The sequence below is a fragment of the Rhinatrema bivittatum genome, chromosome 2, assembly GCF_901001135.1.
Source record: "Rhinatrema bivittatum chromosome 2, aRhiBiv1.1, whole genome shotgun sequence".
NCBI classification, from domain to species: domain Eukaryota; kingdom Metazoa; phylum Chordata; class Amphibia; order Gymnophiona; family Rhinatrematidae; genus Rhinatrema; species Rhinatrema bivittatum.
Window position 1 is genome coordinate 10,205,336 of NC_042616.1, and position 27,372 is coordinate 10,232,707.

At 46.1% G+C, this 27,372-nt stretch overlaps 2 protein-coding genes across 2 annotated transcripts in view; one reads left to right on the forward strand and one right to left on the reverse strand.

Annotated features, from left to right (window-relative positions):
• Nucleotides 1-24,592, reverse strand: part of LOC115083513 (oocyte zinc finger protein XlCOF6-like) — a 58,332-nt gene extending 33,740 nt beyond the window's left edge. Inside the window, exons 1-2 of the mRNA XM_029587383.1 lie at nucleotides 24,313-24,592; nucleotides 22,548-22,632 (exon numbers count right to left, since the gene is read on the reverse strand). Coding sequence (XP_029443243.1) covers nucleotides 22,548-22,632; nucleotides 24,313-24,336 — 109 coding nt within the window. The 5' untranslated portion in view covers nucleotides 24,337-24,592. The remainder of the gene's footprint in view (nucleotides 1-22,547; nucleotides 22,633-24,312) is intronic.
• The window catches only part of LOC115083510 (zinc finger protein 189-like), a 537,273-nt gene that overhangs the window by 313,722 nt on the left and 196,179 nt on the right, over nucleotides 1-27,372 (forward strand). The gene's annotated exons all lie outside the window — the stretch shown is intronic.

Below are 27,372 nucleotides of genomic sequence, written 5' to 3' on the forward strand. Positions count from 1 at the left end.
CCTTACAAGCCTCAACCTTGTACTAAATACAGCCAAGACAGAACTCCTTCTCATTACACCAGAAGACAGCAACCATCAACAACAGCTGCATGCCAGCACTCAAATCTCCCAAGCTAGAGACCTGGGAGTCATAATAGATAAACACCTGAGTCTCAAGCAGTTCATAAACCTTACCACTAAGGATTGCTTCTACAAACTTCAGGTACTCAAAAGAATCAAGCCCCTGCTATACCATCACGACTTCAGAACTGTCCTACAGGCTATTTTATTTTCCAAGGTAGATTACTGTAATTCAATTCTCCTAGGTCTCCCAGCATCCACCATAAAACCCCTCCAGATGCTCCAAAATGCAGCGGCGAGAATCCTGACGAACACTAAAAGGAGAGATCACATCACACCCATACTCAAGGACCTGCATTGGCTCCCAGTAAACTTTAGAATCCTTCACAAATCACTCACAATCATTCACAAAAGCATTCACCATCAGGTTCCTCTTGACCTGCAATTCCCTCTCAAACTACACTTCCTATTAGGGAAGCCTATAAGGGATCTCTACACGCCCCACCAAATAAAGCTGTTCACAATCAACTATCAGAGAACGGGCATTTTCAACAGCTGGTCCTTCCATCTGGAATTCCATCCCCCCAGACTTACGACAGGAATCCTGCCTTCTGACTTTTAAAAAAAAATTTAAGACATGGTTGTTCGATCAAGCTTTCTCTTAAGCCTACTATGACATTACCATGACGCAGTTTATATGTAGACCCCCTGAGATTCTACCATGTATATAATTGTATTTAGTTATCTAATTCCCCCTGCTTTCTTCTTACCCCCAGTTACACTCCCTTGTTTTATTGTAACTTTTCTTCTCCTTCTAGTTAACGTTCATTAATTTGGATGGTTAATGTTATTGTTAAGAACTTTGTTATATGTAAACCGATTTGATTTGTATCACGAAAGTCGGTATAAAAAAGCTTTAAATAAATAAATAAATAATTTGGGTAAATCGTTTTCCGAGGAAGAATGGGAGTCAATATTTGTGAAACTCTCACAAGGTTCCATCTCAGCCCGGATTATAGAAGCTAACTACAAGCTCCTTTATCGTTGGTATCTCACCCCTACTCGTCTGCATCATTTTCAGGCATCTAATGACCCTTATTGCTGGTGAAACTGTCATCAGCTGGGCACATATTTACACTTATGGTGGGACTGTACTCTCATCCAGTTATTATGGAGGTATGTCTCCCGGATCTTGACAGAGATGCTTACCTTACCAATTCACCTCACTAAGGAACAGACACTTCTTTGTATTTTTGATGATACAATAACACCCTACAATCAAATTCTCATTCAACAGATCTGCACGGCTGTTAAAATGGAAATCGCTGCAAACTGGAAGAGGCCTTTGCCTCCGTCATCGTCTGAATTTTTGAACGGTCTCAATAGGGTTTGCACTTTCTATCGCTTGACTGCTCTTAAATATCATCGCCTCGCCAAATGTTTTCATGTTTGGAACCCATATATTTCTTGGAGACACTTGACATTTCTTACATTTACTTAATAATCTTAGCCATTTTTAATGATATGGACATTTCTATTGATATGATCTATTCTGAATTTTGCTATAGCTTTACTCAAACTACTATAGAATTGACCTGGACATGTTTTTACACTCATTTAATAATTAATCTTGTTTAAAAAACTGTTACCGAACCTTATGGCACCTATGTAGAAATGAAAGATTATAATTACATTACTTTTATGTGCCTTTATGTAAACCGTTGTGATGGTACCCACCTTAACGACGGTATAGAAAAGATTTTAAATAAATAAATAAATAAATAAATATATCTTGTACTGACCTATAAGTGTTCATTGATTACTAAATAGCATGATCGGGGAGGGGGGAACAATGCCATTTGAAAAAGGCTGCTTGTATGATGACTTGATTTGTTCAATACTGTTTATTATTGTTAATGCTTGTACCAATGATTGAATAGCAGCAATAAAAAAAAATAATAATAATAATAGGAAAAGACAGAAGCTTCAGGCGCACTGCTTGAGCTCTAGACGTGACATCATTTTGTCCCTCCCTCAGCTCAGCGTTTTAAATCTGAAAGCCTGATCAGGCGTAGATTTAAAAGCAGAAAAGAGGAGAAGGGAGTGCTGGGCAGTGAAGACTTCTATCCTTTCCCCATGTAGCCGATGACCCAATCATGCTTTCTCCTTGGGGGGGGGGGGGGGGGGAGGGGGGCTGAGCTCGGGTTAAAAAAAAAAGGAAAGTAGTAGGGAAGTTTTAATCCCCTATTTCTTCCTCGCAGGGTCCTCCTTCCCTCATCGTTTGTTCCTCTCTGTCTTTTACCCCTTTTTCCCTCTGACCTCTCTGGGGATTGTTGCGTTCGTGCCTGTTTTCGCCCTCGCTCCACCCTTTCTACCTTAGTGGCGACTCCCTTCGGGTCTGACGGACAGATGCTGCCGCGGCTTTTTTTATTTATTTAACACTTTTCTATACCGACATTCATGATGAGGATCATATCATATCGGTTTACAAGGGACAAGGGGGTTATAACTTTAACAAAACCATTTAACAAGGAGCAAAGTTACAATAAACAAGGTGAAGTGAACTTGGGAGTTGAAAAAGCAAGGAAAGAGGATAGATAAAGCGAAAGGAACTTAACAGAAGGAGATGGGAGGTGCCTAGCTACATATATAGCGAGGTGTGTGTAGGAGGCACTTTCCATGGTTCGGAGCGTTTAAGGGAAGGCTTGAAGGAAAGCCAGGTCTTGAGTTTTTTCCGAAATGTTAACAGGCAGGTTTCCAGTCTGAGGTCCGGGGGCATGGTATTCCAAAAGGCTGGACCCACTGTTGAAAATGCTCGTTCTTTAGTGGCTGTACGACATGTGGCTTTAGTTGTGGGGACATGCAGTGTTCCTTTGTACGCTTCTCTAATGGGTCTCGTAGAGGTGTGGAGTCTGAATGGGATATGAAGGTCGAGCTGTAGCTGTTTGTGGATGGTTTTGTGGATTATGCTGAGGGACTTGTGTAAGATTCTGTAATTTATTGGAAGCCAATGTCTGTTCCGGAGGATGGGTGTGATGTGATCACCGCGGTTGGTGTTGGTCAGGATTCTGGCAGCTGCATTCTGGAGCATCTGTAGTGATTTGGTGGTGGATGGGGAGACCAAGGAGAAGGGCGTTGCAGTAGTCTGTCTTGGAAAACAGAATGGTTTGGAGGACTGTCCTAAAATCCTGGAATTGAAGGAGGGGTTTGAGCCTTTTTAGAACTTGTAGTTTGTAAAAGCAGTCCTTGGTTGTGTTATTAATGGATTTCTTTAGGTTCAGATGGTTGTCGAGGATTACTCCGAGGTCTCTTACATGTGTGATCTGGGTATTGGGGGGGGGTCTGTGGAGGTGGGTCGGAGATGATGATGAGGAGTTCGGTCTTGGCAGCGTTAAGAACCAGGTTCAGGCTGGTGAGAAGGAGGTTGATGGATTGGAGGCAGTTTTCCCAGAATATGAGTGTTTTTGAAAAGGATTCTGTTATGGGGATCAGAATCTGTACGTTGTCCGCATAGAGATAATGTGTTAATTTTAGGTTTATTAGTAACTGGCAGAGGGGCAGGAGGTAAATATTGAAGAGGGTAGGGGACAGAGAGGAGCCTTGGGGTATACCTAATGATGATTTGATGCTGGGTGATTCTTTGTTGTTGATTTTGACTTTGAAGCTTCTGTTACTGAGGAAGGAGTCGAACCATCTGTGGACAGATCCTGATAAGCTGATATCTGAGAGGCAGTTTAGAAGGATGGAGTGGTTCACAGTGTCAAACACAGCAGAGATGTCTAGAAGAACTAGTAGGAATGAGTGCCCTTTGTCTAGGCCCATGATGATGTGATCAGTGAGGGAGATAAGGAGGGTTTCCGTGCTGAAAGATTTACGGAAGCCGTATTGAGATGGGTAGAGAATTTTGTGTTCTTCCAGGTAATCTGAGAGTTGAGTATTGACCAGTTTCTCTGTGAGTTTAGCAACAAAAGGGAGATTAGAGATGGGGTGAAAATTGGAGAGTTCTTTTGTGACTAGGTTGGGTTTCTTCAAAAGGGGTTTGAAAGAGGCAGTTTTTAGCGTGTCAGAGTAGATTCCTTGTGATAAGGAGCAGTTTATGATGTTAGCCAAAGGTCTGGAGATGGTGTCCGGAATGAGTAACAGTAGCTTTGTTGGAATGTGGTCTGACGGGTGGCTGGATGGTTTCAGTCTCTTTAGTAGGGACTCGATCTCCAGGGATGATATGGGTTCGAAGGTGTCGAGCTTGGCTCAAGTGTAGGTTGGGGTGGTGGAAGTTAGCGGGGGGGAGGTTGTGTTGGTGGGGAGGAGTGCTAGTGTGTTAGAGATTTTTTTCTGGAAGAAGAGTACGAGTTCGTTAGCCTTAGAAACATAGAAACATAGAAATGACGGCAGAAGAAGACCAAACGGCCCATCCAGTCTGCCCAGCAAGCCTCACACATTTCTTTCTCATACTTATCTGTTTCTCTTAGCTCTTTGGTTCTATTTCCCTTCCACCCCCGCCACTAATGTAGAGAGCAGTGATGGAGCTGCATCCGAGTGAAATATCAAGCTTGACTAGTTAGGGGTAGTAGGGGTAGTAACCGCCGCAATAAGCAAGCCACAACCATGCTTATTTGTTTTACCCAGACTATGTTATTCTGCCCTTATTGGTTGTCTTTCCTCTCCCCTGCCGTTGAAGCAGGGAGCCATGCTGGATATGCGTGAAGTATCAGTTTTTCTTCTCCCCTGCCGTTGAAGCAGAGAGCTATGCTGGATATGCGTGAAGTATCAGTTTTTCTTCTCCCCTGCCGTTGAAGCAGAGAGCTATGCTGGATATGCGTGAAGTATCAGTTTTTCTTCTCCCCTGCCGTTGAAGCAGAGAGCTATGCTGGATATGCGTGAAGTATTAGTTTTTCTTCTCCCCTGCCGTTGAAGCAGAGAGCTATGCTGGATATGCATTGAAAGTGAAGTATCAGGCTTATTTGGTTTGGGGTAGTAACCGCCGTAACAAGCCAGCTACTCCCCGCTTTGTGAGTGCAAATCCTTTTTTCTACATTTCCTTTTGCTGTTGAAGCTTAGAGTGATGTTGGGAGTCACAGTAACCATGTGTATGTTTATTGAATAAGGGTATTATCTCCAGGCAGTAGCCGTCATTCTGGCGAGCCACCCACTCTTCATTGACGGCCTCTTGACTTTATGGATCCACAGTGTTTATCCCACGCCCCTTTGAAGTCCTTCACAGTTCTGGTCTTCACTACTTCCTCCGGAAGGGCATTCCAGGCATCCACCACCCTCTCCGTAAAGAAATACTTCCTGACATTGGTTCTGAATCTTCCTCCCTGGAGCTTCAAATCGTGACCCCTGGTTCTGCTGATTTTTTTCCTTGTGCATGCTCGTCTGGGATAACTGAGGCAGTGGTTTTTGTGAGTTGGGAGACATAGGTGAACAGGGCCCTGGTGTGAAATTGGAGGTCGTGAATTCTCTTGGCATAGAAGTCTCTCTTTGTCCGTAGGATGGAGCTCCTATAGCGGTGGAGGGTGCATTTGTAATCTGACAGAGTAGTAATGCAGGGGGCCCTGCACCATTTGCATTTCTTGTGTCTATGGTCTTGCTTCATCTGCTTGAGTTCGGGGGAGAACCAAGGTTGTTTTCTTTTTAGAGCCGGGTTGATTATTTTGACCGCTGGGGGGCATAGTTTTTTAGCTATTGAATCTGTGATATTGTACCAAGTTAGTAGGGCTGAGTTGGGGTTGGTTACATCCAAGTTAGTGAGTTCTTTGGATAGGTGTTCGCTGAGCACGGACGCACATGTCTTCCTGAAGTGGATGGTAGAATGGGGCTGTGGGGAGTTTGGGTGTTCTTTGGTTGTGAGGGTAGTGGATACCATTGAGTGGTCCGACCAAGGGACTGGGATACAGTCAGGGGCGGAAGAGTATGATAGGCTGGAATTTATGAAGATGAGGTCAAGCATATGTCCCGCTTTGTGGGTAGGTTTGTCGATGATTTGTTCGAAGCCCATAGCCATGAGAGTGGTGAGGAAGGTTTTGCAATTGGGGGAGGGTGGTGTGGCGTTGACGTGCAAGTTGAAGTCCCCCAGGATCATAGCTGAGGAGTCCATGTTTATGTGTTTCACTATGGCTTCTATGAGGGGGGAGGCATCAGAGTCTAGTAGTCCTGGCAGAGCATATACTAGTAGAATTTGAAGCTGGTTAGATTTGAATAGACCTAGTTTAAGTTTGGTGGAAGTCTTGACTGGATGTGAGGTGAGCCTGAGCTCTTTTTTTGTTGCTAAAAGAAGGCCGCCTCCTCATTTTTTTTGTCTGGGAATTGAGAAGATGTCATATCGGTGTGTAGGTAGTTGATTTATCAGGGCTATGTCTGAGTTTTTGAGCCAGGTTTCCGTGATGACACAGATGTTTGACTTTGAATCCAGGAGATAGTCATTGAGGATTTGTGTTTTCTTTGTAAGTGACTGAGCTTTGAAGAGGGTTAGAGAGAATATCGTGAGCCCTAGTAGCTGAGTAATGGGGGAGGTCATGATAAAAAAAAAAAAAAAAAAAGTGTTAAATGATTGGAATGAGAGATCTGGATGGATGGTTCGGGAGTTGTTGTAATGAATTTATGCGAATCTGGTGGCGATGATATAGGACGGGGATAGGGTAGGTTTGCATTGTGTTTCTCAAGGTGCGCAGTCAGAAATATGTCTGGGAGGGGCTCCGTTCCAGGTGCTGGTAGTCTGCTAGCATACAGAAGTTGTTTTATCTAATGCCTGTGCTTATGCTAGTTGCGCTGGGAATCAAAGATCAGGCTTTCAACGTCTGTGAGTTTGGGGGAGGTGAGAGGCGGCTGAGACTTAGTAGTGTATACCTGGGATCAGGTTTGGGCGGGAATGCCACAAGCAGTCTGTTTTGGAACTGGTACGCATGAAGGGGTGCACAAAGGGGCAGGCCCCTTTGTCGCGCGACGCCTAACGCCATTGGGCCCTTTAAAGGGGCTCTGTAGGCACGTAGCCTGACGTCAATGGAGGTGGGCGGGCTTACCACGCTTCTGTTCTTTTCTCTTTGCCGGTTCGGGGCTCCGGGGCCGGTAAGAGGCATGGGCTGCTTGCCTCGCGTGCGGCAGAGGTCCCGACTGCCTCCCCTGACCACAATGGGTCAGCACCGATCGCGCGGGGAGGAGGGCCGGCCGATTCCAGGAAGTACGGCTTCTCCTCACTGTACTTCCTGGAATCCCCGGGCTGGCCTGATGCTGCGGATCCGCCATGTTCCTAATGACGTAAAGGCACGCGCGCTCCAGAGTTTGTACCGGCAAGGGCGCGAACCTCAAGGGCGTCCCCCCATAGTGATGTCATCCGCTTCCACTTTAAAAGATCTTTGCTTGCAACTACGAATCGAGTTAGCAAGGGGAATTCTTTCTCCGCTGCTCTGCCTCCACCACCTTACCAGGGGTACCCGCTCCTCGGGGGCCCCGCTCTCTCTTCTTGATTTCAGATTGTTAAGATGGGATCCGGTACTCGCTTCTCGAGGGCCTACGTCCCTGAATTCTCAGAAAACTCCTGACTACCTGAAAGTGATCGCAGACGTGAACACAGTGAGTTCTACTACAGATAGGAATCGGTACTCGCTCCATGAGGGCCTATGTTCCCAATCTCCAAGACTCCCTTCTGTCTAAGATGTTATCGCAGGTACAGAGATCGTGAGTCATTATTGTGGATTGCAGATAGGAACCGGTACTCACTCTACGAAGGCCCATGTTCCTAAATCCCTTCTCAACTCTCTATTTCAGAAGCTATTATATACCTATATCTTGTGCATTACTATTATAGATTGCAGATAGGAACCGGTACTCGCTCCACGAGGGCCTATGTTCCTAAAACCCTCCAAAGACTCTCTTCTCTTCCATAAGCCATCTCATACACAGATATTGTGAGTTCTCATTTCACACTGCTTATAGGAACCAGCACTCGCCTATGGCTCCTGTTCCTGAATATACTGAAGACTCTGTTGCAGAGAAGCCATTACAGATCTCTACAATTGTGAGTGTATCATCTACTACTGGTTATGTATCCAGCATACCCTGTCTACTTACTACCTATAGTCTCTCTACAGCTCAGAAACCCAGAGACCGCAATTCCAGTATCTGAGGGACTTCAGCCCTCCCGGGCACATCAGCTCACTACTGCCACCTCTAGTGGTTCTACTTCCTGTCTAATTAAAGAACTATCTGTGTTTGTCTCCATACTTCAGCCTAACCGGTGGTCCCTCTCAGGATATCGTCCTGGGGGCGCTGTCATCTGCCATCGGCCCAGGGATTTACCAATTTACCTCAAGTGTTCATTCCTTACACTACTAGAGCGGTATTATATGACTGCCACTCTGTGGGAAGCCAACCCACCACAGGTCATTAACTCCGCCTACGGAGTATTACAACTGTTAGCTCTTCCCCTTGGCAGGGTGATCCATAATCAACTGCTAACTCCCTGGCAGACTTATAACAGATTGCTACCCATAGCAGCAGGGACTGATAACAGATTGCTAACTCCTCTCTCTCCAGGAGGAGATCCATATCAGACTGCTAACTCCTCCCCCTACAGGAGGTGCTTGATAATAGATAGCTAACTCCGAGCAGCAGAATTATAATAGATTGCTAACTCCTCCTCTCTGGAGGAGCAGATCTACAACAGACTGCTAACTCTGCAGTTTAATCCACAACAGATTGCGAACTCCTCCCTTCTTGAGTACATCATGACAGATTGCGAACTCCTCCCTTCTTGAGGAGCCAAGCCTAACAGAGATTTAGTGTAGAGTGGAGGCGATTCAGGCTCGGCAGGTTGAGCAGCTTTTGGCTGGGCCGTGTGGTAAGCCGTGGCGGTGGGTTTTTTTCCCCCATACGCATGGGTGTGTGCAGACATCCTTGCCGGGTGGCGGTGTCCTGATGTGTGCACAGGGTACTTGTGCGCCAAGACCGTGGCCTAGTTTTGGGCACACATTTACGCGTGTGCACGCAGGTACTGTTGGTGTGCATGCATGAAGCCATCTAGAGCTGAGTGCAGGAAAACTACGGCACCGAGGACAAAGAAATCTAAGCGCCCTGCTATTTGTGAGACAAGGCAGAGAAATGCCATGTCTGAGAATACCTACGCAGGAACTAGTACCCAAATCATCACACTTATGCTAGACTTTGGCCAGAGTGTTCAAGAGCTGGTGTGAGAAGCGAGGTTTTCAGCCTCTCCAAGTGATATTGGAATTTCTGCAGGAAGGCTTGGTTAAAGGCTTGGCCCTCAACACTCTGAAAGTGCAGGTAGCAGCTCTCGAATGCTGTAGGGGGAAATCAGTGGTGGATTTCTGTCTTCCTATCCAGATGTGTCCAGGTTTTTGAAGGAAATTAAGCATCTATGTCCTCCCTTGCGGCTACAGGTGCCTCTTTAGGATCTTAATCAGGTCTGGCATTTTTGGTAGGGCCTACATTTCGGCCACTGTGTGGTCTACCTTTGGGGCTGCTCATCTTTAAAACAGTTTTTCTTGTAGCAATCGTTCAGCTTGTGAGGTCTCCGAGCTGCAAGCTCTTTCTTGCCGTGAGCCATTTCTATGAATAAATCAGGGGGCGTTTCAGCTTAGGACTCTGCTTTCCCTTTTGCCGAAAGTGGTTTCGGAGTTTCATTTGGATCAGTTTATTTCCTTGCCCTTGCTTGACAGAGATAGAGATGAGCCGGATTATTGTCTGTTGCATGTCTTGGATGTCAAGCAGCATCTGGTGCGGCACTTGAAGATTACCCATGCTTTCAGAGAGTTTGTTCGACTGTTTGTGCTCCATGGGGGAGGTAAACAAGGAGAACTGGCAGTGCAGGCAACAATATCCTTTCAGGGGAGAGAAGTGCTCACCGCCTCCTGTGTGGATGCCGAGGTCCCACTACCTACTCAGGTCAGGGCGCATTCTACGAGAACTCAGGCGGCTCTGTGGGTGCAGCTTCGGTTGTGGCCTCCTGTCGAGATCTGCCGAGCAGTGACGTGGTCCTCCTTCAACACTTTCTCCAAGCATTACTGCCTGGACATTAAGGCTCAGGAGGATGCGGCTTTCATGCGTGCCCTGTTTGGAAGTAGCTCTGGTACATCCCATTGGTGTGCATTGGTCTGCCTGAGTACAGAGGAAGGAGAAATTACTACTTACCTGATTATTTCCTTTCCTCTAAGGGACGCAGGTCAATCCACAACTCGCCTGGGGCTGCCTAATTGTTTTTAGATCTTCCTTTACGTGCGGATGACAAAGACTGTTTTTTCTGTTAATTCGTTTGAAGGACTGGTAAATGATATAACCAGCCCCTAAGCATAGTGGATGTTAGCCTTTCTGGCTGATCTCAGTGTTTCCCAATTGCTCGGAAGCACGAATGTTTGACTGTTAATAGTCATATTCAAGAATAATCAGTTTGTCCACAGTTTGGCTTTTCTAGAGATGCCAGTGGGCTGATCCTGGGGCAGGACTATATGTCAGTGACATCAGCGAGTCAGCTTTACTCTGTCTCCATCTGCTGGTAGGAGTGCATAACCCACTGCCTTCCTTAGAGGAAAGGAAATTATCAGGTGAGTAGTAATTTCTCCTTTTCATGCACGGCAGCTGGCATAACACGCTACAGCAGAGTTATTGATTGGTTTGCTGAAAGTGTTCGTATCACACCTACTCTGATTAATTTACATTGGCCGCCCATACCATGGTGTGTTCAGTTTAATGTGGTAATTATTATACATAAATATTTTCTGTTCAGCTTCAGTAGAGCCTCTTGGAAGGAAGATGCAGTTCTGTGATCCAGCTCATTCGCTGAGGTCATCAGGGGCACATTTCCTTGTTATACCTTGGCTTTGTGAATGCAAAGAATGCAAGAAGCACCAAACAAGTTCCAGGACAGTTTCCTATGCAGGTCCTGTACTGCGGAGCTAAGAGGGGAACATCGGAAACGCTTCAGGAAAACATTAAAGTCTCTGTAATTTACAGCTGCATATGCTAGTGTGACATTTTGTAGGATTTCTACAGTTTAGTGTGTTTCAACATTTTAAGTAGTTTTTGTGTGTATGTTTCATCATTTTATGAGAGTTTTCTGCGACCCGCTTGGATACTTCGCTGTATATGTGCGGAATATTCACATTCCTATATAAATAAATGTGTGGCTGACTCCTAGGTACCCCTGAGTAGCCTCCCAGACAGACCCAGCTCTGCGAGTGCCTGCATTTTTGCTAGGACTTGTTGATATTACAGAACCTTCAGCCTGCCAGACAGACCCAGCAAGTAATCAAGAATCAGAGTCAGTCCTCTTTCTGCAGTGATGGCGGGCAGGTAAAATGGAGAACTTCCTTACCTGACTTATTTATTTATTAGTTTTTATATACCGCCGCTCATCAGAGATATCACGTCGGTGCACAGAGAACAAAATAACATACGTCATAGCGTTATACATAAAGCAAGATAGTAAAAGTTGAAAACCAGTACATAAAACAGCTAAAGAAAGTAAAGGAAGTAACAAGGAATAACTTATGTACATAATAGTAGCAAGGTATAACTAGTACATAAAAACAACTTAAGATATTAATAAGGTATAACTTAAGGCAAAACTTAAAGGTAATAATAATAACTTAAAATGACGGGGAAATCTGGGGGGGTTGGGCGGGAGGAGAGACTGTATAAGAATTGGGAATGCGAGACTGTGACTGGCGTTGCATCTTAGAAAAGGCATAAGAGTGAAGTAATAAAGCATCGATAGAGGCGAGTAGCGATTATATACAGGAATAGCGATTACATACAGGAAACTCTAGGGTTACATGGAGAAGAAAAGATGAGGGTGAGAGAGGCAGCACATAAAAGATAATGTTTATTATGAATGAGGAGGAGGCTAAGGAGGAGCATATAGGGATCATGTGTAGGCTTGAGTGAATAACCATGCCTTGAGTTTTTGTTGAATTATCTTGGGGGACAGTTCGAGAAGTAATTCAGTGGGCTTGGAGTTCCATAACATGGGGCCAGCTAGGGACAGGGCACGGGCTTCAGTGGATGCATATTTAAATATTTTTGGTGAGGGGGTTTGCAGGGTGGCTAAGTATGGATTTCTTTTTTCTTTTTTTATAGTTTATTAGGATTTTAAACAATTCAGTTATAAAATCAAAAAGAATGAATTTTGTGTACAATGAGAAAAAGTATCTTACATAATCTTTACAATATATTACTTATGCAACAAAATTCCTAGTCCACATTATGGGAGGCTATTAGTAAGAAAATAACAATAAGCAATATTCGTAACACAAGTTACATTTACTGGAGATATATATTTTTTGCAGACTATACTACTTCTCAATCTTTTCCTTTATCTTCCAAAAAGGTTTCTAGGTGGGTGGGGTCCTGAAATATGAATTTGTTCTTATGAAAAACAACCACACATTTACAAGGGAATTTCAAAAAGAATGAAGCTCCCAAAGCGAGAACTCTGGGCTTCAATACCAAAAATTGTTTTCTTTTTAACTGTGTGTTCCTTGAAACATCAGGGAATATCTGTACTCTCTGCCCACAAAATAGGAAATCCTTATTCTTGAAATACTTTTGCAATATTAAACTTTTATCATTTTCCCTACATAAAGTAACAAAGAGTAGCCCTTTGTGGAATATCATCCACCGAGGATTCCAAAAAAGAAGTCAAATTAGGTGACTGTTGCTGAACCACATCCATTCCCTCCCCCTCCACCTGAGTTCTTAATCTAGAATCCATCAAATAATAAATTTTCGAAATACGTTTATCATCAATTGTCGAGATAGACAAAACCTCTAGTAGATATTTTTTCAGCAACTCATTGGCAGATAAGAGCCTAGTAATAGGAAAATTCAGGAATCTCAAATTCCTGACCCTCAATTCGTTTTCCAAGTTCTCAAACTGCCTATGATTTGCCAAGCTATCTTTGATATGAGAGTTATTAACAGCCTGCAAGGTTGAAACTTGTGCTGTAGTTGTTTTACCCAACTCTTCTAGATTCTTTAAACGATTATCATGCACGTCTAAAGCATTTTTAAATTCCATAGCTGTTTTGTCATTCTGACTTATAGCACTAGATACAACTTTCTGTAATTCTGTTATAGCCTTCCATACGTCTCCCAACGTTATATTTTGAGGGTCTATGTTTTCTGTTTCTTAGTTCAAGACCTAGTTTTCTGTTTCTTAGTTCAAGACCTAAGCCTAAGCCTCTGCGACCACGGATGTATTATATTTACTCTCTCTGGGACACTGTTTTCTGTACAAATGTTAAATGTTGTTCTGCTTGTTTGTTGGTTAATAAGATATTTTATTATTAGTTCTTTGTAATTGTTCACATTTGAAGCTCTGTTAATGTTCTATGTAATTGCTTTCATTTACCGAAGCACTGTTTCTGTTCAATGTAAACCGAACTGATTTGTAAACCCTTACAAGAATTTCGGTATATAAAACTGTTAAATAAATAAATAAATAAATAAATCTATGGGTTCTGTCACAGATACCTGCAAACCAGAACTCACCATGTTCCCAGTTTCTACATGACCACTTGGTGTTGTATTCACAACTCCTTGTTCAGTACTTTGGGGTGTTTGGCCAGGCGATTCTATCAAAGATTGAGAGTGCTGCATTTGACCAGGGCTATTAGAAGCACCAGAGGAAAAGGAAATGTCTGGTATAGTATCTCGAGCAGATTGACTTACTCGTCTCATCAGATGGGCATCCATCGGTCCTCTTACCACATGCACCGCTGGTGATGAAGTCCAAAGTTTAGTCTTTCTCTTCCTACCCATATAGGTAACTGAAGAAGAAGGAGGAAATTTTTTCCCCTAGGGGCGCGCCGGCGGCTGCGCACCGCACCTGGGTCGAATTTATCCGGCGTTCCGGCTCCCCTGGATGACGTCACTAGAGGGGCGTGGCTACAGGTAAGGTTACGATGTTACCAGCTTCTGATGTTTGGAAGCGCTTCTGCCTTAGACCCCTTATGGCCTCTCCTCTCCTCTCTCGGAGAGGTATCTCCGCTCGAAGTCCTCCCTAAGTATGGATTTCTAGTTGGTCTGTTAGAAGTATGAAATTGTAAAGAGTTAGAGAGCCAATTCATTTCTGGATTGTGGAGAGCTTTGTGGATGAGTGATAATGCCTTGTATTGTATGCGAGAGTGAATGGGGAGCCAGTGTAATCCCTTAAGGATGGGGGTAATGTGCTCCTTTGAGGTAGTGTTGGTGAGGATACGAGCAGCAGTATTCTGCAGGATTTGTAACGGGTGTATGGAGTTTTTGGGTAGGCCCAATAGCAGTGAATTACAATAGTCAATTTTCGAAAAGACCATGGCTTATAACACAGCACGAAAATCAGAAAAGTGTAGTAGTGGTTTAAGTTTTTTGAGTGTGTGGATCTTGAAAAAACATTCTTTGAGAGTTGCATTAATAAATTTTTTGAGTGTCATTTGGTCGTCCAGTAAGACTCCTAGATCCCGGACTTGGTGGGAGAATTGTGTGTGTGGCAGAATAATACGTTTTGTGGGCGTAGTATGAAGAGGTGTTGGAGGTGATATGACCATGAGTTCCGTTTTTGTGGTATTAAGGGCAAGTTGGATACAGTTTAAGAGGTTGTTAATTGAGGTGAGAGTGGCATGCCAGATTTCAAGAGCTTTCGTTATAGAATCAGTAACAGGAATGAGGATTTGTACATCATCAGCCTACAAATAGTGTGGTAGCTTAAGGCTGGAAAGGAGCTGGCAGAGGGGTAGAAGGTAAATATTAAATAGAGTGGATGAAAGTGAAGAGCCTTGGGGGACTCCCTGCGCAAGGGGAATTTCCTTAGATTTGTAGTTGCCAAATTTGACTTTATAATTTCTGTTGCAAAGGTACGAGCTGAACCAACTGTGGGCAAGACCAGTTATTCCAATCTCGAAAAGTCGTTTGAGGAGGATCTGATGGCTAACGGTATCAAACGCAGCTGAAATATCTAGTATTACTAGCAGATGGGATAGCCCTTTATCTAAACTTTTGATCAGGTAATCAGAAAGTGATAGAAGAAGGGTTTCTGTGCTGTGTAATTTACGAAAACCATATTGAGACGAAGAGAGGATCTGGTGTTCATCTAGGTAGTCACTGAGCTGGCGGTTAATAGTTTTTTCTAAGATTTTCGCAATAAATGGGAGATTGGAGATGGAGCGGTAATTGGTCAGATCAGCCGGGTCAAGCTTAGGTTTTTTTAGGTTGGGTTTAAGGATGGCTTGTTTTAATGGGTTCGGAACAATACCAGAATCAATGGATGCATTGATAATATTCGATATAGGAAAGGCTATTAGATCAGGTATGGTGAGGAGAAGTTTCGTAGCGATGGTATCAGAGGGGTGGGATGAAGGTCTAGCTTTTTTGAGTAAGGATTCAATTTCCATTGCAGTAGTGTGTTCAAACATTGTGAGGTTTGCAGAGGGGTTGCTTGATTGTATAGCGTAATTGTTTTGGGGTGTGTGAGGGACAGTGGGAAAACGTGTCATAAGTTTGTTAACTTTATCATGGAAGAACGTTGCCATTTGTTCGCATTTAGTTTTGGCTTCTTCTTCTGGAATGAGATTTGGAGTGAGATTGGTGAGTGAGGTGAAATATTCAAATAAGGCTTTAGGGTTGAATTGGTACTGGTGTATTTTAGTAGCATAGAAATTCTTTTTGGCAATGTTTATTTCGTTATTGTAGCTGTGTAGGGAAGTTTTGTAGCACGCAAGGAGGGTTGGAGAAGGGTCTTTGCGCCAATTTCTATCAGCTTTTCTGAGGGCTTGTTTTAGTTCTTTTAGTTTAGAATTGTACCAAGGTTTTTTTGTATTTTTTGAGAGGATAGTTGTTTGGTGATAATGGGGCAGATGTTGTCAGCGACTGTTAGGGTGTGCTCATTCCATGATGCGAGAGCAGTGTCCGCATTAGTTAGGTTGAGGTTGTTAAGGGAGCGGGAAAGAGCAGAAGTTAACTCATCCTTGTTGCAAGATTTACGGATTTGTATGGTGGTGGATATGACAGGAGGGGGAGGGAGTCTTTCCAGAATATTAGAGGTTCTTATAATATAGTGGTCAGACCAGGGGATGGGTGTACATGACAGAGATTCAGTTACAATGTGTTGGTTGATGAAAATGAGGTTGAGCGAGTGGCCAGCTTTATGAGTAGGAGAGTTTATGATTTGATTGAATCCTAGGGATTTCATGGCTTCTAGGAAGGAGGAGCAGCTAGGTGTGAGAGGAGTTGTATCCACGTGAAGATTAAAGTCACCTAGGATGATGGCTGGGAAGTCAATGGAAATATTTTTGGCTAAGTATTCTATTAGGGCAGAGGGATTGTTGTTGAGCGTTCCAGGGGGGGCATAGATGAGACATATTTGGATGGTGGGAGCTTTAAACAAACCAATTTCAAGTTTAGCTGGAGGGGATGTGGATTGGAGGGTAAGTTTCAGTTGCTTGTTAGTGGCTAGTAAAATGCCCCCACCTTTATTTTTAGGTCTGGGGATGGAAACAATATCATAAATATTGTTAGGAAACTGGTTAAGGAGAACATTATCGGTGTCTTTTAACCAAGTTTCGGTTATTGCACAGATGTCAGATGTTTCATCTAAGAGGATGTCATTGAGGATGGAAGTTTTTTTGTTTAGTGACTGGGCATTGAAAAGAATGAGTGATAGTGCAGTGATGCCAATAATTTGGGTGAGTGGTGGGGATATCATGGTTGTGTGAATGGTTTTGAGGTATGAGTGGTGGCATGTGGCATAGTATGTAGCAGGTCTATATCTGTTGTAGCTGAGTTTGGGAATGTTTGACATGTTTGAAGCAATATGAGAGGATAGGGTCCAATGGAATTTAAGTAAAATAGAGAGGGGAGGTTGTAGCTCTTAAGTGTGCAGGCTATAGAGATGTTGCAATGGGAAGGGAATCACAGCTAGGGTGATGACAGGGAGTCAATAAACGGGGAGATGATATACAGTTATTTGTGTTCGAAAGGAGGGGGGTGAGGGAAAATGTGTTAAAAGTTAAAAATATAATAAAACGGGAGGAGGGATAAAGGAGAGAGGATGGCTAAAAGGGGGAATTAGTGGAGACGAAGAAAGAGAGGGGTAGAGGGGTGGCATACGGAGCTTAGCGTATTACTGAGGTTGCAAGTTTAGGACAGGGAGGCTCTTGCACTGCATAAATTGCGTCAATGAGGTGAGATTTCTATCCCTATCCGTCAAGGAGTTAAGGCTAGGAGAGACGAGAAGGCGGAAGAGTACAGGGGGAAGCAAGAATCTTCAGGACAGGATCTTAGAGGGCGCACAAAGGGGCGCACAAAGGGGCAGGCCCCTTTGTCGCACGCCTTTGGCGCGCGACACCGAGAGGAAGGCCTGGATTTATGGTGCTGCAGTGTCCCGGGTATTTGAGGTCGGTGCTGCATCTCCTGGCTGATTGGCTGCTGCCTGGAGGGGGCCGAGCTGAGTCGGGCCCGGGATGGACGGTAAGTGCGTGGGAAGCGGTCCCGTGATTGGTGAGGGAGCCCATGTGGGGTAGGAGAGCGATTAAAGGGCCTTACCCCAACGGGCTTCAGCGCCGATTGCGCAGGCCCGTGCTTCAGCTACCCTGCCCGGTCGTGTCTGAAGCTTCGTTGGATCGCCGAAAAGGACGAGGCCGAGAGGAGGGCCTGAATTTATGGTGCTGCAGTGTCCCGGGTATTTGAGGTCAGCGCTGCGTCTCCTGGCTGATTGGCTGCTCCGTGGAGGGGGCCGGGTTGAGTCAGGCCCTGGATGGACGGTAAGTGCGCCGGAAGCGGACCGTTTTCCTTTGTGTAGACAGATGGACTCAGCATCCCACCCACGGCTGCCGTTACTCATGGAATTCTTGGGGGACATTTCCGGGAGCGAGTGATTCAAGGGTAAGCCTAGCGTGTAGCCAGATGGACTCAGGACCAATGGGTATTGTGCTCTCCTGATAGCAGATGGGAGACAGAGTCAGATTTCAAAGCTGACATCACTCTACATATACCCCTGCAGTAAGCTTAGCTCTTCAGTATTCTCTTCGAAAACCACTGTTGATATATGCTTGCTTAAATAACTTGATTAAACTTGACCTGGTTCAACTGAATTTCACACTGGAGTCCGCCAGTGCACTAAACCAAACAACGCCGACACCAGACAAACTGTGGGTGTCTTGATCTAGGGATAGGCCATGGCTTACCCGTATTTGCTTAGTCTCGAGGTCTGCTATTCGATGTTCTCGTTTTCTGGGGCAACAGTGGGCAGGATGCTGAGCCCATCTGTCTACACTAAGGAAAATGAAATTATCAGGTAAGGAATTTCTCCATTTCCTAGCGTGTAGCCAGATGGACTCAGGACCAATGGGATGTACAAAAGCGACTCCCAGACAGGATGGGAGGCTGCCTGTGGCCCACTTAGTACTGCCCTTACGAAGGCTGTGTCCTCCCGGACCTTAACATCCAGGCGATAGATCCTGGAGAAGGTGTGGCTGGAGGACCACGTTGCCGCCCAACAGATCTCACAGTTTGGTTTCCGCCCAGGAAATTGCCTGGGCCCTCGTAGAATGAGCCTTAACCTGTAGAGGTAAGGGCTTTCCTGCCTCTATGTAGGCTGCCTTGATTACTTCTTTGATCTAGTGGGCTATGGTTGCCCGTGATGTCGCTTCCACTTGTTTCTTCCCGCTATGAAGGACGAACAGGTGATCCGTTTTGCGCACCGGTTCCGATCTTTCCAGGTATCGAACTAGGAGTCTGCCGACATTTAGATGGCGAAGGCGGCGTGAGTCTTCAGAGTCCTTATGCTCATCTGGAGATGGTAGCGAGATGGCTTGGTTCACGTGAAACTGGGAGACCACTTTCAGTAAGAAGGAAGGGACAGTGCGCAGTTGTATAGTTCCAGGTGTGAACCTAAGGAATGGTTCCCTACAGGATAGTGCCTGACGTTCGGAGATTTGACGAGCTGAACATATTGCCACCAAGAATGCAGTCTTCAATGTTAAGAGGCGTAGTGACAGACCACGTGTTGGTCTGAAGGAGGCCCCTGCTAGGAAATCTAATACTAGACTGAGATCCATAGAGGCACCAGCCACTTTAGGGTGGTCGGAGTTGTTTAACCCCTTTTAGGAAGCAGGACACATCTGGTTGGGTTGATAGTCTGATACCATCCACTTCGGCTCTGAAGCAGGCCAGCGCGGCAACTTGGACCTTGAGGGAGTTGAGTGATAATCACTTCTGCATAGCATCCTGCAGGAACTCCAGGATCATGGGAATTTTGGCACTCCGCGGGAGAACCCCGCGGTCCTCACACCAGGCCTCGAATACTCTCCAGATCTGTATGTAAGACAGGGATGTGGAGAACTTGCTCGCTCGGAGCAGGGTTTCAATCACAGCCTTTGAGTAACCACACTTCTTCAGGCTAGTTTTCTCAAGGGCCAGACCGTAAGAGAGAATCGAGACGGATCTTCGTGGAGGATCGGGCCCTGCCAGAGAAGGTCCCTGTGTGGAGATAGATACAGTGGGTTCCCCGCAAGTAGTCTTCGCATGTCTGCGTACCATGGTCATCTTGGCCAGTCCGGAGCGACTAGTAGAACTAGCCCCCTGTGATGTTCTATCTTGCAGATGACCCTGCCTAGTAGTGGCCATGGGGGGGGGGGGGGGGGGGAAGGCGTACAGTAGGTCTTCCTCCGGCTGTAGATCCATGGCTGGGAGGCCCCAGCAATTTACTATCAGTTGGAAGGCTGTGGTCGACAGCGTCCATTTCCCCGGGTGTAGGCTCTCTCTGCTGAGGTAGTCTGCTAAGAAGTTGTCTTTTCCAGTGATGTTGGAGGCCGAGATCCCTTGCAGGTTTATCTCCGCCCATGCCATGAGGGGGTCTATCACCAGAGACACCTGCTGGCTCTTGGTTCCTCCCTGGCGGATGACGTAAGCAACTGTTGTCACGTTGTCCAACATTATTCTGATTGACTCGCCCCGGAGTCTGTGGCTGAATTGCAGGCACGCTAGTCTGACTGCTCGAGCTTCCAGTAGGTTTATGTTCCATTTCGCCTCTTTCTTGCTCCATTGTCCCTGGGCCATCAGTTACTGACAGTGTTCTCCTCACCCTCGCAGGCTCGTATCCGTGGTGAGCAAGATCCAGTTCGGTGGGGTTAGGCTTACTCCTCTGCTTAGGTGGTCTTCCTGTAGCCACTATTGGAGCTGAGCCCGAACCTCTGCTGGTAGTTGGAGGTGAATTGAGTAGTTCTGGGACAGTGGGTTCCATCATGACAGTAGGGAGCACTGGAGCGGTCGCATATGGGGCCTTGCCCAAGGGATAACTTCCAGGGTTGATGCCATGAGGCCGAGGACTTGAAGGTAGTCCCACATCTTGGGGCGTGCACTGGTCATCAGTCTTCGCAATTGTTCCATCAGCTTCCTTCTCCTCAGAGGGAGGAGGAAGACCTTGTTCTGTTTGGTGTCGAACCGGGCCCCCAGGTACTCTAGTGACTGAGAGGACTGTAGACAGTTCTTGCCCGTGTTCACGACCCACCCAAGCTCCTGCAGTGGGTTCTTGACTCTGCTGGTCACCCGCTGACTCTCCTCGAAAGACTTTGCCCTGATCAGCCAATCGTCCAGGTAAGATGTACCAGGATCCCTTCCTTCCTCAGTGTTGCCACCACGACCTCCATAATTTTGGTGAAGGTCCTGGGGGCGGTGCTAGGCCGAAGGGTAGCGCCCGGAACTGGTAATGGTGACCCAGTATCACAAAGCGCAGGAAGCGCTGGTGGTCCCGATGGACTGGGATGTAAAGATAGGCTTCAGAAAGGTCCAGGGAGGTTAGGAACTCTCCCAGTTGTACTGCCATTATAACGGAACGCAGGGTTTCCATGCAGAAGTGTGGTATCCTCATATGACGGTTGACGTTCTTGAGGTCCAAGATAGTCCGGAATGACCCTTCCTTCTTGGGAACGATAAAATAGATGGAATAGCGCCCTGTATTTTGTTGGGGCGTGAGCACCGGGGTTATTGCCTTCAGACTGAGTAGTCTTGTTAGTGTGGTTTCTACTGCCAGTCTCTTGGAGTGGGAGTGGCAGGATGATCTCATAAATTTGTCTGGATGGATGCTGCCTAATTCCAAAGAGTACCCTTCTCGAATGATGTTTAGGACCCATTTGTCCTACATTATCTCGACCCATCTTTGGTAGAAGAGGGCCAGTTGACCCCCTATATCTTCTTTCTGTGGATGGGTCGGCCTCTTCTCATTGTGGCCTACGGCTGGAGCCTGCCCTCGGTCCTGCTCCCTTCTTGGTGTGTCAGCTCCGAAAGGACTGGGGACCTTCCGGAGGGGCGCGTTCCTGTAGGGTCTAAAGCGCTGCGATCCTCTGTCCTTGGTTCTTCTGGGAGAGGATCGCTGAGGTCTTTTACTCCTATCTTCCGGTAGTCGGGGGCACTGGAGATTCGCCCCATTTGTTGGCTAATTTCTCCAATTCGCTTCCAAAACAAGAGAGATCCTTTAAACGGCATTCTCGTGAGGTTCGCTTTAGATGTCACGTCCGCAGACCCCCCTCTCCCACGCCTGCCAGCACTGCTGCCTCCAGGCTTGGCCACCAGTGCCTTTGGGTTCGGCAGCAGCTTCAGCTCACATCCTTGCTTTTTCAAGCAGGTGGCAGGATTGGGGATCTCAGCCTAGGCCACCTGCAACCCAAGGGTGGAGGAGCAGCTACAGCCAGGGCAGTAGAGGCATTGCAAGGCACCTAAAAGACCCGGGGCACGGATCCATAAGCCCCTCCTCCCTTCTGCTGAGATTTTCATAATTAAACATCTCAGGCCCGATCAGCAGCAATCAAAGAAAGTGAGAGACGATGGGGAGAGCAGCTGGTGGGCCTCTCTGAAACCATCTTCAGGCTGGACGGTGACACGAGGACCCTGTGTGTGTGACGAGCCTGCTCTCCCCCTCTCCCTCATCCATTTTATTTTACTCTGTTGTTTCTCCCTTACCTTTCCTCTCTCTTTATATTTCCTGCTCCTATCCCCTGTCCCCCCCATTCCCCAATATCCTCCTATACATCTCCCTTTTCCCTCAGCTTTCTCTCTCCTGCCCCACTAAATTATTCCTCTCCTTCCTTCCCTTTACCCTTTCTACTGTCACATTCCCTTCATTCTCTCCTACTTCCATGCATTTCTCCCAACCTTCTCTCTACCATGATCCTATCCCTCTCACCTTCTCTCCCTCCTCCTACACATCTCCTCTCTCCACATCTTTCTAGCCCTTTCTACCGTTCTCTTGTGACTATCATTTCCAGTTTAAGCCTCTTCTTCTGTCTGCCCCATCCTCTTAGTCTCTCTCTTTCGGGCCAGGATGTCATTTATTCCTCTCTCTCTCAAGCTTTTATGTTGGAAAATACCACAGAAAAGACCTGGATTACAGTGAGCTGAAATAACAGAGGCTTTCATTCAATGTATAAATCACATAATATTCTGCTCTTCCCCCTCCCAAAAATGTTTTTCTGAAAAATAAAAGAGAAAATGTCCCTTCTTACCTTGTGAGCTGAGCAGCTGATAATTCTCCTTCATCACATCCTTGTAAAGCTCCTTTTCCCATTCTTTTAAATCCTCCGACTTCTCCTGGGAGAAACAGACAGAGAAGTCATTAAAGGTTACTGGGACCTGAAACACAAACCAGAAACTCGTTCACCTCCTTTTGCATCCCCTCCATCAGGAGACCTCCCAGTGCTGGGGCTCAGCAGGGCAGGTGGAGAGGTTTCTGGGTGTAAATAATTCACAATCACATAGCGCAGTCCCAGAGCAGGATAATATCAAATAGAAACCACTTATACACAGAGTCGGCGATACAAAGTCTTGCTTGGTGAGATTCCTGGTGTAACCGGACACTGTAAAATATGGACAAAGCAGGCAGCAGAAAGCAAGAACAGCAAATCTCAACCAGTAGGTCACGGCTTCCTGGTGTCCCACTGCCCCAGATGTGCATTCCTCCCTCTCCTTCATTGCAGCGAGATGCACACACTCTTCCACTAACTCTGCCGCCATTCAATCCGGGCAGCTGGCAACACCAGTGGCATGGCCCTTTCTTCTTCCTGCCCCCACGGCCCAGAACAGGAAGTGATGTACGGTGGGGTGCGTGGGAAGAAGAGAAGAGCCTGCTGTATAAAGTAGCAGCAGAAGCACAGGCCTGGACCAAAATAAAACACAGCCAGCGATCAGATGGGAGGAGGAGGCTACTGCAGCTGTCATCTGTGCTAGAGACGAGGAGGGTTGTGAATGAGAGCGAGCCAGAGGGAGAGAGAGCATGTGCGTGACTGAGAGTATGTTTGTAAGAGAGAGCATGTTTCTGCAGGTGTGATTGACAGTATGTGTCTAAGTGAGAGAGTGTGTGTGTGTGATTGAGAGCATGTATATAAGTAAGAGAGAAGTGCACATGTGTGACAGAGAAAGACAGGTCAGGGAGATGTCTGGTATGTGTGAGGGATAGAGACTGGTCTGGGAGGTGACTGGTATGTGTGTGAGGGATAGAGACTGGTCTGGGAGGTGACTGGTATGTGTGTGAGGGATAGAGACTGGGCTGGGAGAAGACTGCTCTGCGTGCCATGTTGTGTGTAGGAGGTGAGACCTGCTGCTGCCCAGCTCAGCAACACAACAATCCAAAGAGATCCACACTCCCCCAGGACCAGGTATGGCAAGCACAAGGAGTGATGGGAAGCAATGAGCAGGAGGCAAGAACAGGAGTGAGAGCAAGAGGAGAGGGAGTGTAGTGATCAGGGAGAAGAGAGAAGAAGAGGTGTGGGAGAGTTGGGAGCAGGGAAAAGGAGGAGGGAGAAGAGACAAAAGACATCAAGAATGGGGAGAGAATAGGGGATTGAGTGGGGAGGTCGGGGCATGGAGCAAGCACAATGGGGGTGGGAAGGGGCTGAGGATTTTGCTGAAGGAGGAAGCTGGTGGTGGGGGTGGGAGGGTGACATCTCTCCTCCCCACCCCAGTCCCCTCTTCTCTCTCCAACTATCCCCACTGCCTCTTGATCTTGACTTTGCCCCCTCAGTTCCCTTCTCACCTGCCACCAACCATTTCCTCTTGCTCTTATTATATTATTTTTATATTTCTCGAGTTTATGCAAATTCATGCAAACGAGGGGGAGGGGCCATCCCAAGTGTCCAGTTCTGGTCTGTGGAAAAGTTGGCAACCCAAGAGGGTCCTGAAGTCTCTTTTCTGCACGGGCTCCTATTAACGTCAGGGCTGACTCTGCAGCAGAGTTTGTAGAGGGAGGGTAAGAAGTTGGGGGCGGTCTCCTACCTGAGCAGAAGCTCCTGCCTGCATTTTCCTCTCTGCTTTGGATGCTTTCAGGAACAGAAATGAATCGGGGGGGGGGGGGGTCTCTTTCTGGGGAAGAGCTGAGTGTTTGCCTCTTGCAGAGCAGCTCAGGGGGTGCTACAGGGGCAGGAACCTGAGACCGGGGCTGAAGGCTCTGATTTCCAACTCTTAACCTGCAGATGAAAGGGGAAACGTCGCGTCACGTGACGTCTCTCCGTTCCTCTAGCAACGGAGCTGGGCGCTGGCTTATGACATCACACAGGGGGCGGGCGAACGTTACGTCATGCCCTGAAGACTTAGGAGAGAAGGGCACAGAGCATGCTCAGTTGGACGCTGATGCTTTCAGCGGCCATGTTTACTGGCAATCCCCGTGCTCGTGAACCAGGGGTGCCGGGTGGGAAAGGTTTCCGCTTTTTTGGCTGCGGGACTTGGGGGCTTTTGCTTTTTTTTTTTTCTTGGGCGGGAGGGGAGCGGGGAATATGTACTTAAAGCTGCACAGCATGATGCACCGACCTTTCCCTGATGCCTCACCGTCACAGCAAGCCCTGAACAGGGGACTGCAGGGCATCAACACTGACGAGAAAAGAAGCTTGTGCCTGCTGTTTGTTTTCTTTTGTTCTGCACAAAAAAAAAAAAGAAGAAGAAAGAAAATCCCTTGCAAGCACTATTTAGCTGCAGGAGGAGAATCTGCTGGGCAGAGGGGGTGGGGGTGGTGGCCAGGCTATGTGCAGTGTTTCTCTGTTTAAATAAATTATTTAACTCTGTTAATTGTTTTGTTATAGCTGAGTGTGCCTCCCATGGTAAATGGTCAAGGTACTTATGAGTGTAAAATGCATGATCTCTATGAAGAGCTTTACAATGCATTTCGCTTACCTCCATGATCCCTGTAATTTATTTCAGCCTGTTAAAGCAAGCCCCAGCACATCAGCTGTAAAAGGGAATTCCACCTCGCTAATCTGTTGTCACAAGATTTTTCCACATCCAATTTTTGCAAAGATTTATGAACCCTTCTTTTAAAAATTCATCAAATTTAGAGCAAACCTGTTCCTGTCAAGAAAACTGGCACAATGTCTTATTTGCAAATATGGGGGGAAAAAAAAAAAAAGAAACCCAACCCTTTTCACCTGCTTTTGTTCTTTTAACAATTGAAATAACATTTCTCGTCCATCCCCTAGCCCATGCTGAGTCTAATACCTGTGAGCAAGCGCTCACTGGTGTTGCTCTTACAGTAGGTAATGCAGTACAGAGATAAAACTGTATTTCCTTATTCTCTTATATTTTAATTTTTAGCTGCTTATAAAATAAAGTTAGCCAGAGAAACTTGTTAGAAATTAGCCCAGCTGCACTGCCCAGCAGACCCCTCCCCCTTGCTCCTGAGAAACAGTAAGGCACAAGAATCAAGTAGCAATTATAATCTGTTTAGGCCATCACATGGGAGGAGGGCCTGTGAACAATGGATGGTCAAGGAGGGGAGGAGAAGGCCCCTTTGGCAGTTGACCAGTGTTAAGTACAGGTAAGATTATGGCCCCTTCTTGCATTGTGCCTCACCCCTGCTTGAGAGCTTTTGCTTAGAAAACCACCACCTAGATACAGTTTGAAAAAAAACATTATGATTGGGTACAAGGGTGGCTTGCATGGGTAAGAAGAAGTGTATAAAGGACCTGCTTAGGTTCACGGGAAGTGGGAGCCTACTACTGTATGACACCTGTACTTGCAAGTTCGTAAAATAAAGACTTTTTGTGTTCACTCTCTTACCTTCCAAGAAGGCTTTGTTTGTTTCTTACATACCCAGTCTAGCCCCCTTCTGGACGATTGCCAGGTAAAAAAATTTACGTTCCCCTGGATGGGCAGCAGACGAGAGACTCCAGGAGAGCGTTCATGGATGCTTAAGAACTGCGGACAGGACCATTGCAAGGGAGCCACTAAAACCTTATTTTGAATATACTTTTCTATCACTCTTTTATTTTACTTTTCTATATACATTGTTAATTTTGTAAATTTATATGCAGAAAATGCAGGAATGTTGTGTACTATCATGCAGAATAAAAATTATTTTCACAACTTTTGAGTTTTTGGCTAGATTGGGTGACCAATTGGGCTGAAAAAAATTTTGGCAGCTGGCAACACTGCCCGTAATTCAAGAAACTGACCACAGGAGGCTCCTCAGTTTTGCACAGACTCTGGAGGATATTAGCAGATTGGTGCTACCAAAATCAGCTGGAGGCCAGAGAAAATCTGAGGTCACAAAACTCAAGCTGTGAAACTTTCCAATAGACTAATGGACTCCTAAATGCAGGATACTTTAGGAACCAGATTCCTGTTCTTTACTGTTGCAAAAATCAGAAAAATAAATTACAAGAAAATGGAAATGACCTTGCATGCATGGCTGTGCTCAAGTGTGGATCCCATGGGGTCCATCTGAAATGGGATGGCATGATTAATTAATAGAGTCACCCCTGCCCTATGTTGACCAGAAGAGGCTGCATACACCTTCCCCACCTGTTGTTTATGCAACTTTTCATGTTCCTCATCCAACAATTTTGCCTCTTGTAAAAAAAACTACCATGTTTGCTTTAAATATCTTCATAGCCCTCAGCAGTTTGTATCTCTTAACCCTCGACTCTATTCCACTTACTTTCCAAATAATTCTCCTACTTGTCAGCATCATAAACCAACAAAAGGCATCCTGCCCCCTCGGAGTGTAAACTGAATATTCACGTAAGCGTCCCCCAGCTTAGACACCAACTCCTGTTAAAATCCTCCAAGACAGAATCTGTAACCTGATGCCATCCTCTAATCTCCTTTCTACCTTCCCTTGTCTTATCTTTTATCCTGCCTTCGAAACAGCTCCCCTGAACCCAACATCCACATCTCTCTTTCTGAGAGCAAGGAGAACTGAGATGTGTCCGAGCTTCCCCGCCCCCCGCTCGTTAAGGAAACTTTCATAACACATCGTGACCACCTAGTATTTGGGTTTTAGCCATCCTGTGCTCCTTTGACCATCGAGCCTAGTACTAGGGAGGTTTCAGCTTAGCTACATAC